The following is a 15,324-nucleotide window of genomic DNA, read 5'->3' on the forward strand; positions in this document are numbered from 1 at the left end:
ACATAAAATACAGTTCTGTGATCTGCATGGTACATTTTCTTTGCAGCAGGCATAGTAAGCCTTTGCGCTACCTTAGTTGAGTGAAAACTGCCACCAGGCAAAACGTATCGCTCTACACAATGTACATTAATGACAGATTTATCTTGACACTTTTATTGCTGCCTGAAAACTGCTGGATACACAAGGAACTCTGCAGCAGGTGCTTTTAACACTGCTACGAATGGCCCTCAATAACAAAAGCTCCCCCCGCCCATCCAGCCGCCTGGGGAAACACCTGATGCCCGGTACTGCCAGTCCGGCTTTGTCTGCAGGAGATTGGGGTGCAGGACCTGCCCCTTCAACTGCAAGAGGTCTGGTCCGATCATGAGAGGAAAAGGAAGACACAAAGACAGGCATAAAAGGTCTGTTCAACAAGCTTCCTGCGGCCATTCTGGGGTGGTCAGAATCAATTGTTCTTGGTCATATCTTACTCAGAATTTGGGGTTCGGAGGTATGGGAGAGAATGTGTAATGCAGTGGAAAACCCCTAGTCAGGTTAAGTGCATTCCCTGAGGGCCATCATAACTTATCTTACTGAAGTTGATATGTTTTTGCTATTTGTGCTTTTTTCTGAATTCAGCTCTTTGTTTATGTATGTCATTCCTTTGTACAGTGCTCTGAGATCCTTGGCTCATGTCTACACTTTATAAAACAATAACAAATACGGGCCTTTGTAACAGAAGCTGGAGTGCAGGGACTACACATTCTTGTGCGTGGCAATCAGGTTCTCAGGAGTGGTTCCCCAGAGGGTAAAGAGGTGTTTACCACATCTAGATGCAGACAACACTTGTGGTCAACAAGATGACTCCAACTTGGGTTCAATCGCATTGCATCTGGCTGGTAACCAACCATCTGTCAGGTTTCTTGAATACGAGGACCAATGGCCTAAGACCACAATTTCCGTACTTCCCGACAGAGCAGACAAGAGCCCACACCATCCTGCTTGTTTACATATCACAACACCATTGTATTGTCTGTAAGAATCTGGTCAGACTGTCCATGAATGGAGGACAGGAAAGCCTTCAGTGTCAAGCACATCACCTACAGTTGAAGCTGGCTGATGAGAAAACCATACTCCCCTGAAGACAAAAGTCTTGTGTTCTCCAAATCCTCCAGATGAGCACCCACTCTAAAGTGGAGGCGACCGTCACCTCTGTGGCCACTGCTGGTAGTGGGAAGAAGGGTTCCCATAGCTCAGATTCTCCTCCACTGACCACCATTGACGACGTGTTGCAGCTTTCGGAGAGATCATGATGTTGATGCCAGTGTGCACGAGTGACCAGAAGGATGCAAGGAGCCGGCATATCTAGCAGGTGACGGACCTTCAATTTCAGGAAACTTTGGAACCATATCCTGTATGCCCGTAATACTCCAAGGATTGGGAGATTCGGGGTTCTAGTGTCCAGCACCACCCCTATGAACAGAACATTAGGGTTGCTGTGGCATTCAGATGATCCAACACCAGCTGTGGTGAATCCACCTTCAGCAGCTAGTCATCACGGTGCGGAAAGAGCGAGATTTCTGTGCTGCGTAGGTGTGCAACATCCACCACCATCAGCTAGGTGAAGCCTCGAGATATCAATGTTAACCCAAATGGGAGACAGCAAACTGGTAGTGAGTGGAACCTAATAGAAAAGTGCAGGCATGTCCGGTGCAACTGCAGGATCAACCATGAAGCAGGCATGTCTGGTGCAACTGCAGGATCAACCATGAAGCAGGCATGTCCCGTGTCACTGCAGGATCAACCATGAAGCAGGCATGTCCGGTGCAACTGCAGGATCAACCATGAAACAGGCATGTCCTGTGCCACTGCAGGAACAACCATGAAGCAGGCATGTCCTGTGCAACTGCAGGATCAACCATGAAGCAGGCATGTCCGGTGCAACTGCAGGATCAACCGTGAAGCAAGCATGTCCGGTGCAACTGCAGGATCAACCGTGAAGCAGGCATGTCCTGTGCAACTGCAGGATCAACCGTGAAGCAGGCATGTCCTGTGCAACTGCAGGATCAATCGTGAAGCAGGCATGTCCGGTGCAACTGCAGGATCAACCGTGAAGCAGGCATGTCCGGTTCAACTGCAGGATCAACCGTGAAGCAGGCATGTCCGGTGCAACTGCAGGATCAACCGTGAAGCAGGCATGTCCTGTGCAACTGCAGGATCAACCATGAAGCAGGCATGTCCGGTGCAACTGCAGGATCAACCGTGAAGCAGGCATGTCCGGTGCAACTGCAGGATCAATCGTGAAGCAGGCATCTCACAAATTGAAGGACACCCTTCAGCCTCCTAGTTTCAGACCAAGAGGAAAATCTTTTAGGTTGAACATGTTACATTTCTCCTTGTGGAAAAATAAATGTAAAATCTCGAGATCTCTAATGAATGCAGCACACTGTCCTTCGTGAGATCATGGAAGTAACAGGAGTAACATCACTTCCCTGTTTTGGAACAGGACCCAGACTTACAGGAGAATGTGACTCTTTGTCTGGCTGGGAGTAAAAGAAGAGGGGAATGGAAGGACATGGCCCATTTCTATGATCTGTAGGACTCGCCAGTCCATTGTGAGGGCCTGCTAAGCCCTTCAATGATGTGACAAACCTCCAACCCCACAGAAAAGGAAAGCAGCCTACCTGGTGGCGCGAGAGAGGATGAAGAACGCTGCTGAGCCTGTCGGGTCACATGGCCACCTCCACATCTGGACTGCTGCAGCAACTGGTTGGGTTGTTGGACTGGGTGGGAGGTTTGACGAGAGGCGAGACCCTTTGCATAGCCATGAAATTTGCAATTTTGCCTACGAAATTGGTGGACAGGGGAAACAAACCCCAGGAGAAAGACATGGCTCATTCTTGTATAAATGATTTGATGACCAAGTCTACCTTTTTGCAGAGGAAGCGGGATGCATTAAAAGGCATGTCCATTAAGTTCATCGCAACATTGCCTCAGAATAACGGCAATCGGAGCCAGGCATGGCATCTGATGTCCACTGATGAACCCGTGGACCTTGCCACAGAGTCTGGATTATTCAGGCCCGCCCTATGACTCGCCCTTATCACACCCTGACTTGCCTCTCTCACTAGGCCTACGGTCCGCCTCCTGGATTACACCTGGCTCACCTCATTCACTGGGCCAATGGTTGGGCTCTTGTATTACACCCTGACCTACTTCTATGACTAGGCCTACAGCCTGCCTCCTGTGTTCCATACTCAGATGCTCTGGGGCTGGGTGTGACCCTCCCCTCCTGGGTGCCCTCTTGATCTCGCTCTGCTCACTTGGCTGAGACCCTCTACTGCCTCATGATCCAAGAAAAATAACATGACTTTCGGATTCACATACCCAAGGTAGATAGACAACATTACTGACCCCATAAAAGAGGCAGCTCCAAGACTCAACCAATCAGTTGAGCCAAGGCATCCATCATCTGTTGTCTCTCTTTCTCCTTCCTTGTATCCCATCTGTTAGGGCTTCAGGCCTCCCCTTGGAGGAACTAGGGAAGGAGAAGCCAGACTTGCTCTCCTCGCTAGACTAAGTCTTTCAGTCCATGCAATCTCTCTACCCTTCCCAACTCTCTCCCGCTCCGATCTTTCTCTCCACTTTCCTCTCTCTTGAAGCCCCCGTGCCTGCTACAGTTAACTACGGAGATCCGGGGAAAGAGAGAAGCACTAGGCCTTTGGTGGCTTCAAAACTGGCCCAGTGGAATAACAGCCAATGCGGCTCTGGTGCAAGCAGCTCTTTTCAAAGATAAGGTGAGGGTCTCTTGGTGTGTGGCAACGTCCTGGGGCCTGGGCTTAGGGCAGAAGGCCCAAAGACACCACCACTCTGCACAAGACAACTTACCTGCTCCCCAATCTTTCCGGGTCTGCCTTCAACTCCCAGTTCACCCTGGAGGAGAGAAACGGAGAGGACATGAGCTCCACAATCCTATCATTCAGAGTTCCCAAAGTGCCCCCACTTGCCTCATTCTTCCTGCTTCCGCGATACATGCTCATGTCTCCCTCTGCACTGACACATCACACCCTCAGCAGACACCAATGCGCTCCCTTTTTTGCCTCATACTCATTGCTTCCTCCACCTGGTCCACTTTGCCTCACATACTACATTCCCTAGAGACCCCACATCGCCTCATTCCCTGTTTTCTCTACCCATGCCACATCTTCTGCTTTGCCTCACACATCACACTGTCCCACAATGGGTATATTCCTGTATGCAGAAGCCCAGAGGCCGCTCAATGGAAGGGTATGGTATTGAAGCTTTTCTATGGCGCGCCATGCTCTCTATAGGACACAGCCTGGTGTTTGTTGGTTGGAATGAGTGCGGAGTGGAATCATGATGACCCTGTGGAAATCGTTGGATGTGAGGCTTCTCTTTCTGCGGCTGGACTCTTGGCTTTAAGTGAAATAAGGTACTGTTCCGGTACTAAGGTATCCGGCATCTTTTGTAATTCACGTGTTTTGGAATTCAGCAAGTGTCGAAGAGACACTACGCTGTGCCAAGCCATGTGGAACAAGGTCCTTGATTCCCTCGAGGTCTTGGAAGCTGCATCATTGCGGAGGGTCATGGATTCACCAAGATTGGGGCTTGTTATTTTGCCACAGAGACCATGAAAAAGACATCAAGCAGGGCAGGCAACGCTTCATCGTTCAGGCGAGCATGTGACGCGTTGCGCCGTGGACGTGCAGCTTCTTTACGCTGTATGACGCGGCCTACTCTTGCACCCTGGACTTCAGCATAGGTGAGATGCTGCTAAAATCAAAAGGCATGCCTTAACAGTTAGAAGCATAGACGTAGAGATTATTTGATGGACTCTAAGCTTGCCTACTCCTCCAAAGCTAGAGTGCTATTCTAAAATATAAGAAGCACAGAAAGCTTCCCCCTCCCCCCTCGAGAATACAGAATGCGCCCAATTTACCTAAATAACTTTTTCCCTTAGCAGAGCTTCAAAACGCTATTGCAAAGCAAAATGACACTTTGGCTTCTCCTGATCTCTGTGAGAAACTAGGGGGCATATTAACAAGGACCAGGGAAAATTAACACTAAGGGCGCTTAGCATTAATTTTTTTAATGCCCGCTATCGCTGGATAATATCACCTGGTTATCGCGTTATTAACAACGCTAACCGCCTAGGCGATAAAAAATCCAGCGATAGCGGCATTTTGGGAGGTTATCGCTGGTAATGCAGCGATAAAACTACAAGGATAGGGATATCCTTGTTGATAGCCCATGGTGGATTTAGCCATGTAATCCACCGCCCATTGGATTACATGGCTAAGTCTGAAAATTAGCAGACGTAAAAAAAGCAGCGTTAACCGTGGTTAGCGCTGCTTTTTTTGTCTCTAACAGGGTTAGCGTGGCGCTTGATAATAGGAGAAATGTCGCTTAGCAACATTTCTCCTATTATTTTGCTCTGGAACGCCCACTTTACATCTCGTTAGAGATGCAAAGGGAAGCGTAGTGAAAAAGGGTGCTAACATGCGATTTTGCATGCTAGCACCCTGTTGTTGATAGGGCGATATTTTTATCTCCGCTTCTTTGGCTTTTGGAGATAAAGCCCTTGTTAATATACCCCTAGATTCTTCCTTGGCAGATTTTCTACCATTAGCAGCTGCAGCTCCTCTCTTAGGGGGCAGAGTCAAAAAAATAAAATTGTAATAAAGTTAATTTATTACCATTTTATTTTTCACTACTGCCGAGCATCAGGGCGGGGCCATCGCTGATGAGTGGCAGCAGCAGGGAGGAGTGCTGGGCACTTAAGTTTAAAGTGCACATGTCACTTTGGCCGGCTATCTTGCGCCGGCAATCCAGGCAGGCACACTTTAAACCCTTTAACCGAAGTTGTCTTCGACAGCTTGGTGGATCAGGCACAGGCCCCCAGTGCCTGAGGGAGCGTCGAGCCAGCAGGTTCAAACCAATCCTGGCACTTCTCTCATGCTGCTTAACATTATAAGCAGCATCTGGAGTGATTAGGGGTGTTGGCCCTGAATCCATGTGCTACCCGTACGACCCTGTCCCTATCCCGTGCACAATTACAAACAAATGGTTTGTTCTGCTGTGGTTGTGGTCGGTAAGAGCAGCTTATGCTGATGCGAGCTCCGTTATCCAACTGCGCCACTGCTGGAAGAAACATATCCCGGGCCTCATTTATGAAAAGTGACGCATCACTGCGTGAAAACAGTGATGCGCCACTTTTCACTGCGCCCTCCCTGCGACTCCAGTGATGCGTCATATTTACAGTATGACGCATCATGTCGCAAGGAGTAACAGATACGTCAGTATTTCTGACGTATCTGTAGGCGCAAAAGTGACGCAGCGCTGGAGTGTGTCACAAAAGTGACGCAACTCCAGCAATGTGTCCTTTCACATGGGGCAAGCCCCATGTGAAAGGGCCTGCGTCAGTCTTACGCCTGCTGTGAGGCAGGCGCAAGAAATTGACGCATTTGCACACTAGAAGTGGCGCAGTGAAATCTCGTAGATTTCACTGCGTCACTTCTACGACCCTTTTTTGCGTCAAAACGCCCCCCTTGCATACATTATACCTGGCGCAGGTATAATGTGGCGCAGGGGTTTACAAAGTGACGCATCTACCTAGATGCGTCACTTTGTAAATATGGCGCAACATGGCGCATGTTTTATGCCACTGGTGCGTCACAAAAAGTGACGCACCGGCGGCGCAAAGTGACGCAGGGGCTCATAAATGAGCCCCCCCCTATCTTTCAACGAGAGCACAGGAAAGCATAGAGCATTGGGCGTAGACTATACCTTGTACCCAGCATTTCACACTGTGCCATGTGTGAGCGATGTGTTGATAATTAATGGAAGGCACTCCCCCACCGCCTGCTTCAAGGCAAGGGTCAGAGTTTGTGACCCCCATGCATGCGCTGTTCAAAGATCAGTCATCCATGATAGAGATGTTATACTTCCCGAGCCCCCTTCCGTCCACCTCCCTGATGTATTTTTATTTTCATTTAATGCATTTTTATATAGCGCAGACTTTACCCGAATGTGTCAGAGTGCTGTACAATAGAACCAGTTACGTTACATGAGGGAAATGTTACAAAATAGAACATTACAAAAATAAACAGGAGACTAGAAGAGGAAGGGTAAAACCATAGAAGGCAAGAACACAATATCAAACACAGCAAGCAAGGGTGGGGAATGTACAAGAAAATATTACAAATTTACAATGATGAACGAATTTCCTAGAGGGGTCTGAGAATGAGGGAATTAGTTCTGAAAGTATCTTTGGAAGAGAAGAGATTTGAGGTCAGCTTTGAAGATCTGGATGGAGGTGGTGGCACGGAGCAATGGCGGAAGCGAGTTCCAGATTCTCACCGCATTACCTGAGAACGATTGAGCCATCGATCTTTCCCTTTTGAAGGAGGGGGGATCAAGCTGAAACTTTTCCGCATTCGGAGAAGGTCTCGAGCCTACAGACATTTTCAGTTTGTTCGCCAGGTAACGAGGGGAAGAAGTGTGCAAGGCTTTGTGGGTGATGCAGGCATGTTTGTAAATAGACCTTGCCTCAATGGGAAGCCATTGAAGAGAAGACAGGATAGGAGTGATGTGGTCACTTCGTTTGGACCCTGAAATAAAGCGAGCTGCTGAATGGAGGACAGATTTGAGGGGGGAGAGGTGAGATTTGGAAAGGCCAGTCAGAAGCGAATTGCAGTAATCCAGTCCAGAGAGAACTAGCGATTGGACCAGTGTTTTTAGGTCTATCTCCGGGAAGAACCGACGAATCCCCCACAGAAAGCGCAGCTGGTAACGTGCGTTCTTAGCAATGGAATTGATGTGGGAGATTAGGTTGAGTCTTTTGTCAAGTATGTCATCTAAGGATTTTGCGCTGTCAACAATGATGGGTTTATTGTTGAGTCAATTCAGCTGATCCATCCAGGATTGAACAGGAGGAGGGGAGAGACAGGTATATAGTAGGAGGAATTCAGTTTTGGAGGGATTGAGAATGAGTTGGTGAACTAACATCCAGTTGTGAATAGAGTTGAGAGTAGAGTTGAGTAGTGAGAGATCGTGACACATTGAGGTAGATTTGAGTGTCATCCGCAGAGAGATGGTAGTGGATCCCAGATTTACTTAGGAGGTTCCCTAATGGTTCCAGATAGAGATTAAACAGAGGAGGTGCAAGGATAGAACCTTGAGGGACGCCTTGACCTACAGCCAATGGAGACGAGAGACTGTTCTCTATCCTCATCATTTGGGATCTGTCCGAGAGGAATGAGGCAAACCATTTAAGCACTGTGCCATCCAATCCCATCCTCTGTTGAAGAGTGTTGAGGAGGGTGCTATGATAACAGTGTCAAAGGCTGCAGAGAGGTCTAGAAGAATCAGAAGACAAGATTCCCCAGAGTCGAGTATATGCAGCACATCATCGATCACTCGCAGCAGGGCTGTTTCAGTGCTGCGATTTTGAATGAAGCCAGACTGGAACACGTCCAGGAGATTATTATCCATAATATGTAGGGAAAGTTGTTTCTCAACACATTTTTCTGTGATTTTTTAAAGAAAAGGGAGTTTGGTGATGGGGTGAAAGTTGTTGAGGTTGTTCGCATCTGCAGAGGTTTCTTTTAGAAGAAGGGTAACCCATCCTCTTATGAGGGCAGCAGGGAGGGAGCCTTGACTGAGGAAGAGATCGACTAGCCTGGTCCAGTAAGGGAGAGTATGGGTGTAGAAATCAATGGCGATGACACTAAGGATGGGTTCAGAGGAATGGTTGGAGGGCTTGGTTTCGAGGATGCATTTGAGGAGGTCTTCGCTCCTCAATGGGGGTGGGGTGGGTGACCTGATCCACCAGTGATTTGACCTTTTCATCAAGGAATACAGCGAATTCTGCTGCTTTCTTTGAGGAATCCTCATGCCTGATGGTTTGGGGAGAGCACTTTGGGTTTTTGATGAGGTCAAAAAGGTTTGTGAGTCTGTTTTTGGCTGAGTCAAGCAGGAATATGAAATGTGATGTTTTTTCATGGAAGATGTGCTTGTGGTATTTGGATCTTGCCGACCGTAAATGAGAGAGAATGGTAGCGGATGGAGATTGTCTCCACTGTTTCTCCAAGTTTCTAAGGTTTTTCCTTTGATCATAGAGAGCTTTATTGAACCAAGGTGCTGAGGGGGTGGGTCTTTTCCTTTTGCTTTGGAGTGGAGCGACATTATCGATTTCGACTGCTAGGACTGGGAGGCAATGGGAGGTGAGATCATTGACATCCACGTTAGGGTCTAGCCTAGGAAGTGAACGCAAAGCAGAGTCACACAGAGTGTCAAGATCAATGTTTTTAGTGCTGCGGAACCAGGTAGATGCCCTTTTGGGTTGGCCGAAAGTTATAACGTGCGATATGTGAAAACGGAAGGGAATGAGGAAGTGGTCGGACCAGTCTACATGGACAGGGATCAATAGTGAGCAGGTCTGCTTTGGATATGACAAGGTCCAGAATTGAACCCTTAGAGTGTGTAATTTCTGAGCAGTGTTGGAAAAGATCATTGGGTGAGAGAAAGGTGGCAAGCTTGTTGGCAGCCGATTCTTCCAAAGAGCCCCAATGGAGATTAGTCACCCAGGATGATCTGTCTGTCACTTTGAGAATATTGGTCACTGATGAAGTCGGTGAGTTCCTCCAAAAAGGGAGAGCAGTTACCGGGCGGGTGGTAGATGGCATGGAACCTGAAGGGTGAGCCGTGATGTACTTGAAGTTCTAGGGATAGGCATTCGAATGTACGGAAGAGGATGGTAGGAAAGGCTTTAATTTGAAGGGAGTTTCTGAAGATGATAGTGGCACCTCCCCCAAATTTGTTAGTTCTGCCGTTTCTGAGGATAGAGTAGTCAGTAGATATCAGAAGATCAAATGAGAGGAGTCATTAAACCAGGTCTCAGTGAGGAAGAGCATGTCAAGATTGTAGTGGGTGATAGTGTCAGAGATTTCCAGTTTGTGTAGCAAGCAGTAAGATATTTGCATTCCACGGTTCAGCTCGGCTGCGGTGGAAGTAGACCCACGAGGTGGGCGCTACCTTCCCTGTTAGGCTATGAAAGAGCGGATACAACCCCCCCCCGGGGGTACAGTGAGCAGCTCACAACAACGAGGATCTCCCCTGGAGTGTAACGAGCATTGTGCTTTGACACATCATCACCTGCACCGCATCAAGTAAAAGGCCTCCAGGCGCAGGGGGCCACAAGAGGGGCCACAAGAGGGTCCACAAGAGGAGCAGCAAAAGGGGCCACAAGTGGGGCCACAAGAGGGGCTGCAAGAGGGCCCGCAAGAGCGCCCATCAAGAGCACCCGCAAGAGGGTCCACAAGAGGGTCCACAAGAGGGGCCGCAAGAGGGGCCACAAGAGGGTCCACAAGAGGGGCCACAAGAGGGGCCACATGAGCGCCCGCGCGGCCTGCACCACTCTCCGGTATATGGAAGCGATGAACCCCCTCTACGTGGTAACAAGCAGAGATGTGTACAAGTGAGGATCATACCCTTGGTTTTAAGGAGCAGCCAAACACGTCGGTGATATTATCCTGCCTCAAAAAGCAAGTTCCAACCAGGAAACTGATGAGTCCCGCAGAACTGAGGGACAACGAGGAGAAGATGACAGGAGGCGAGCCCGTGTGTAAGTACGTATTATATTTTTAATGTTAGGACTCGCTTACAGGAGCTGTGAGAAACTCGCACTGCTTTCAGCCTCCTCTCCAGAGCTCTCAGTCATGGTCCGTTATAAACATTGATCGAGAGCATTGGTGCTGACCCTAAAGGCATTCATAATGTCTCAGTGCCTGTCAATGGGTCAAAACAACTGATATATTTGCCCCGCCACTTATGCCTGCCACCAGCTGCCACTGCCATTAAGGAGCAGATCTGCACTGAACTCCCTCTAGGGCTGTCTCATCTTATTGAGTTAACTGACAACAGCTGTGCTTCCAGGTCAAAGTTTGAACTTGCAGCTGCGCAGGCATAAGACCATGTCTTGCTTTTCCGCTGTTCTTCGAAGGTGGGCTGGTTCCTCGGGCCTGGGAGAAAGCTGTGATAAAACATTTACTAATAAAACCTTGTTGTACCCCTCAGATCCTAATAACTTTAGACCCAGTTCCTTTACTCCTTCATGGTCAAAGCTTTCGAAGAAATGGGTTTTGCACCCTCTGCATGATTTTGGAGAATGGTCATTCTCCGATTAACATGCAGAGGGATTCTTGTTATCATTAAAGACAACGGAGGCGAACATTATGCAATAACCTTTTCTTGCTGACCCACATGCAGCCCTTTAAAGAACATGTGTCATATCATGAATAAAGCATTCCTTTAAAAACTTTTAAAACATATAACATCATGGTAACTAGGTGTCATCCTCTTAGAGCTGCGACGAAAACAGTGAAATCTGCTTATTTGACGTCTTCAACCCTAATTGCACTTGACAAGGAAAAGACTTTCACAGTGATGAATTCTCTGCATAAAATGGAAAGAATTAGGTGATACCAACTGGTAGCGAATTAAGCGCGTTGTCATAGATTTGCTAACAAAATACATAATAAATATTGATAAACATTTTATACAATATACATAAAGAAATATATATCCAAACACAATACATTTTTCTTTACGCACCTGGGTGTGGTGGGTGGGATAATGTTAGCCTCCATTGTCTTTAATGAAATCAAGATTCTCTCTGTGTGTTAAATGGAGAATCGCCATTTCATTACAAGACCGGAGGCTACCATTATGCATGTTTAAAGCTTTTCAACGCCATACTGATCCACAGGCCTATGGTAAAAGCTTCCTCCATATGCCTGTGTATCTCTTCCTTGTTCCAGGTGCCACGTCTCCAGTAGGCTTTAAGCCTCTCCTGAAAGGCCTGAGTATCTGCTAGATCTCCTGAAATCCTCCAAGCAAGAAGGCTCACGTTTCGTCCTAGTAGAAGCCGAGGTTCTTCCCCTTCTTGTCCTTGGAGAAGAACTAAGCTCCCTGGGATCAAACATGGAAAATCCACTGCTAGTTCCATAACCCCCGGAAGCCATACTTGGGTATTCCAAAATTGAGTAATTAAGATGATGCTGCATCGTTCCGTCCTAACTTCAGTAAGACCCTCTGAATGAGTGCAAATGGAGGGAACGCATAACAACTCTCATTGTTCCAGATTTGGAGCAGAGCATCCGCTGCCAGGGCTTTGGGGTCTGGTCTCTAACTGTAATACCGCTCTACCTGAAAAGTCAGTCTGCTGGCAAACAGATCCATCTGAAATGGACCCCACCAGTTCTGAATCTTCTTGAAGAACATTGGGTTCTGCTTACAGTCGCTTGAACCACTTAAAAACCTTGAATTCCAGTCTGCTCTTATGTTCTGATGCCCAGGAATAAACTCACAGAAATACCAAATCTTCTTGGTCAGGCCTGCAAATATCTTTGACCTTTCACCCCCCAAGCGATTGATAAAAAAACAGCTGTAAAATTGTCTAGTCTGATGAGGACGTCACTGTCTTTTAGAGTGGATTTGAAGCTCATCAAAGCGTTCAAACCTGCCATCATTTCTAAACAGTTTATGTGAAGTGGGAGTTCCTCCTGAGACCACTTTCCCCATGTTTGTATTTCTCCTAGTTTTGCACCCCAGCCCAGGTTGCTTGCATCTGACTCCACAGTATGATCCATGGTATTCCCAAATATTGCCTTGCCGTTCCAACAGTCTAAGTTGTTCCACCACCATAGGAGGTCTTCTCAAGCCTCCTGTGACAAGGGAATTCTTTCTGAATACCATACCTTTCCTCAACCCCAAAGATTTCAGTCTCTGTAAAGCCCTGTAGTGCAGTGGGGCCAGGGAAACTGCTCGAATGGAAGAGGACAGACGATCAACCACTCTTGCTAGGTCACGTAAATTCATCATGTCTTTGGATAAAACATAAGCTACCTCCTTCTTTATTTTGGACAGTTTCTTTAAAGGTAGTTGTAGTTGAGCCGTGATGGTATCGACCTGAATCCCTTAGAATTTTCAGACTTTGTGTAGGGTACACAACAGACTCTTTGACATCGATAATAAACCCTAACCCCTCCAAGAGAGTCACTGACGATTTCATGTGTTTTAGCAAGTATTTGGCTTTCCTGTTTTCAGGTTCTATTTTTGGCAAATTCTGGTGTTTCCCCCCCCCCAGTGATTTCAATACCTTAAAAAAACAGTGGTTGTCAGCGGTTAAACATTTACACGCCATTAAAAACAACAGAAACGTTGTTTTGTCGATGTTTACGGAACGTTTTGCTTTTATTATTGCTTGCTTACTGCACTGGTAGTGTATGCTATATAGACAGTGTACGTACAGTGTATATGAGGTCCAAATCTATTTTTACAAATCAAACTTTTTGAAGAAGTATTTTATGTGTACAACAATGAGTCTTTGGTCATGCGCACCCACTCTTTCCTTCCCATGTTAACTTCTATCTGGGAAAAGGCCCTCTCAACAGTGGCACTTGAGACGGGCAACGCCAAAATAGCCAGTACACAATTTGCCATCTCTGGCCGCTGACATAGCTTTCCATGACACCACTGGTGCACCGGAAGATTGTGATTCTCTGGGACAGGTTCTGCAACATATGTGTTGAACTGGGCGCATATGTCCTCAGTTACTGTAGTGGTCGAAAATGAAGCAGCACTTTTGAAAGTCCGGAGACAATTCCCCTTTATGGAAGGATCTAGAACATGTGCAGAGTACCACAGTGAGGCCTCATTGACTGCAGATGCCATGGTTGGTGAAGGCCATCACACATCAATGGAGTGACCCAGTAACCTGTGGGACCTGGATAGGAAGTGGTACAAATCACAGTGGCCACAGCGGGAACAATTTAAATACAATGCTGATATGTACCCAATATCAATATTAACAATGATCAAAAGTTGATTTATATTCTTTATATAGTCAAAATCATGAAACACATTAAGTCATGTAAAACAGTTGCTCCAAAGTGATTAGAAAAGGTGAACGGGAGTGCTCGTGGGTGGATCAGGAAGGAATAGGATATTCAAGTGAGATTATATACAGTGCATATATACAATTCAAAGATGACCTGTCTGGAAACAAATATTGTCATTTAGTTTTCCACCATAGGGAGATACAACATATACATTCTGTATTATCTAGGGGTGGAAAATAAGCACAGTCCAGGTAGATGAGAGGAATTGTCGATGTTTCGACCCCTATAGGACGGGGAGGCCAATGAAACCTTGCAGTGGGGTTTTCACCAGGACAGAAGGGGAGCAACCTGTCCCACCCTAAATTAGCTTGTGGGAGAATTGGTCAAAGGGAAGTGGACCTCCTCATGGCATCAAGGTGAAATAGGATATAAATCTCCTAGTTTGGGTATGGAAATGGATTCTGGGACATTCAAGTGATTATTCAACACGTTCTATGTCTCGCTGAAATGCCGCGATGACAAAGGTGTAATCCGAATGCATCAGGATTGGGGTCTTTAATTATCGCAGTCAGCGGCCAGAGCGTCTCTCATCAACCATGCGCGATGCCGTGAGGAGGTCCACTTCCCTTTGACCAATATGTTGTATCTCCCTGTGGTGGGAAACTAAATGACGATAATTGTTTCCAGACAGGTTATCTTTGAATTGTATATATGCACTGTATATAATCTCACTTGAATATCCTATTCCTTGCTGATCCACCCACGAGCACTCCCGTTCACTTTTTCTAATCACTTTGGAGCAACTTTTTTACATGACTTAATGTGTTTCATGAATTTGACTATATAAGGAATATAAATCAACTTGTGATCATTGTTATTATTGATTTCGGGTACATATCAGTATTGTATTTAAGTGGTTGGTGAAGGGACATCTATCTCTATGCATCATTGCAAGCTATTTCTCATGCATTGTGAAATATCATTTCCTGAAATGGTCCTCAACATTTCTTTGCTTACCAAGTGACAAGCATTCTAACATGGAACATGGTGCAGTGCTAAAGTCACTAAAAGTGTCTCCCAGCCCACTCTCAAGGAGATGTTTCACATCTACACCAATTATGCTGAACACTTGGCAGACAAGGGTGTTTATAGACTCTAGTGTTTTTGATTATGTCCACTACAGCAGTCATGTTATCCTGTAAAAATCTAAGAATGCAGTACAGTGTCCTTTTTTTCACATCACTATCAATATGCGACTTAAGATCCTCACCTTTCTTGCCTTTGGCATCATTACTCAGCAGAAATTCTGTAAACTGTCACCACATGGATAATATGGCATTCACAGCCTCTCGGGTTGAGAATCTCCGGCTAAATGACACAGTTGGGATGACTCTTTCTTTGGTGCCATATAAAGCACAGAATG

General features: G+C 46.6%; 1 protein-coding gene across 3 annotated transcripts in view; it reads right to left on the bottom strand.

Annotated features, from left to right (window-relative positions):
* Positions 1-15,324, bottom strand: part of COL27A1 (collagen type XXVII alpha 1 chain) — a 2,221,286-nt gene that overhangs the window by 959,825 nt on the left and 1,246,137 nt on the right. For all 3 annotated transcript variants that reach the window (XM_085614179.1, XM_085614180.1, XM_085614178.1), the window contains exon 24: positions 3,868-3,912. In XM_085614179.1, coding sequence (XP_085470305.1) covers positions 3,868-3,912 — 45 coding nt within the window. The remainder of the gene's footprint in view (positions 1-3,867; positions 3,913-15,324) is intronic.

This window comes from Triturus cristatus, chromosome 1_2, assembly GCF_964204655.1.
Source record: "Triturus cristatus chromosome 1_2, aTriCri1.1, whole genome shotgun sequence".
NCBI lineage: Eukaryota > Metazoa > Chordata > Amphibia > Caudata > Salamandridae > Triturus > Triturus cristatus.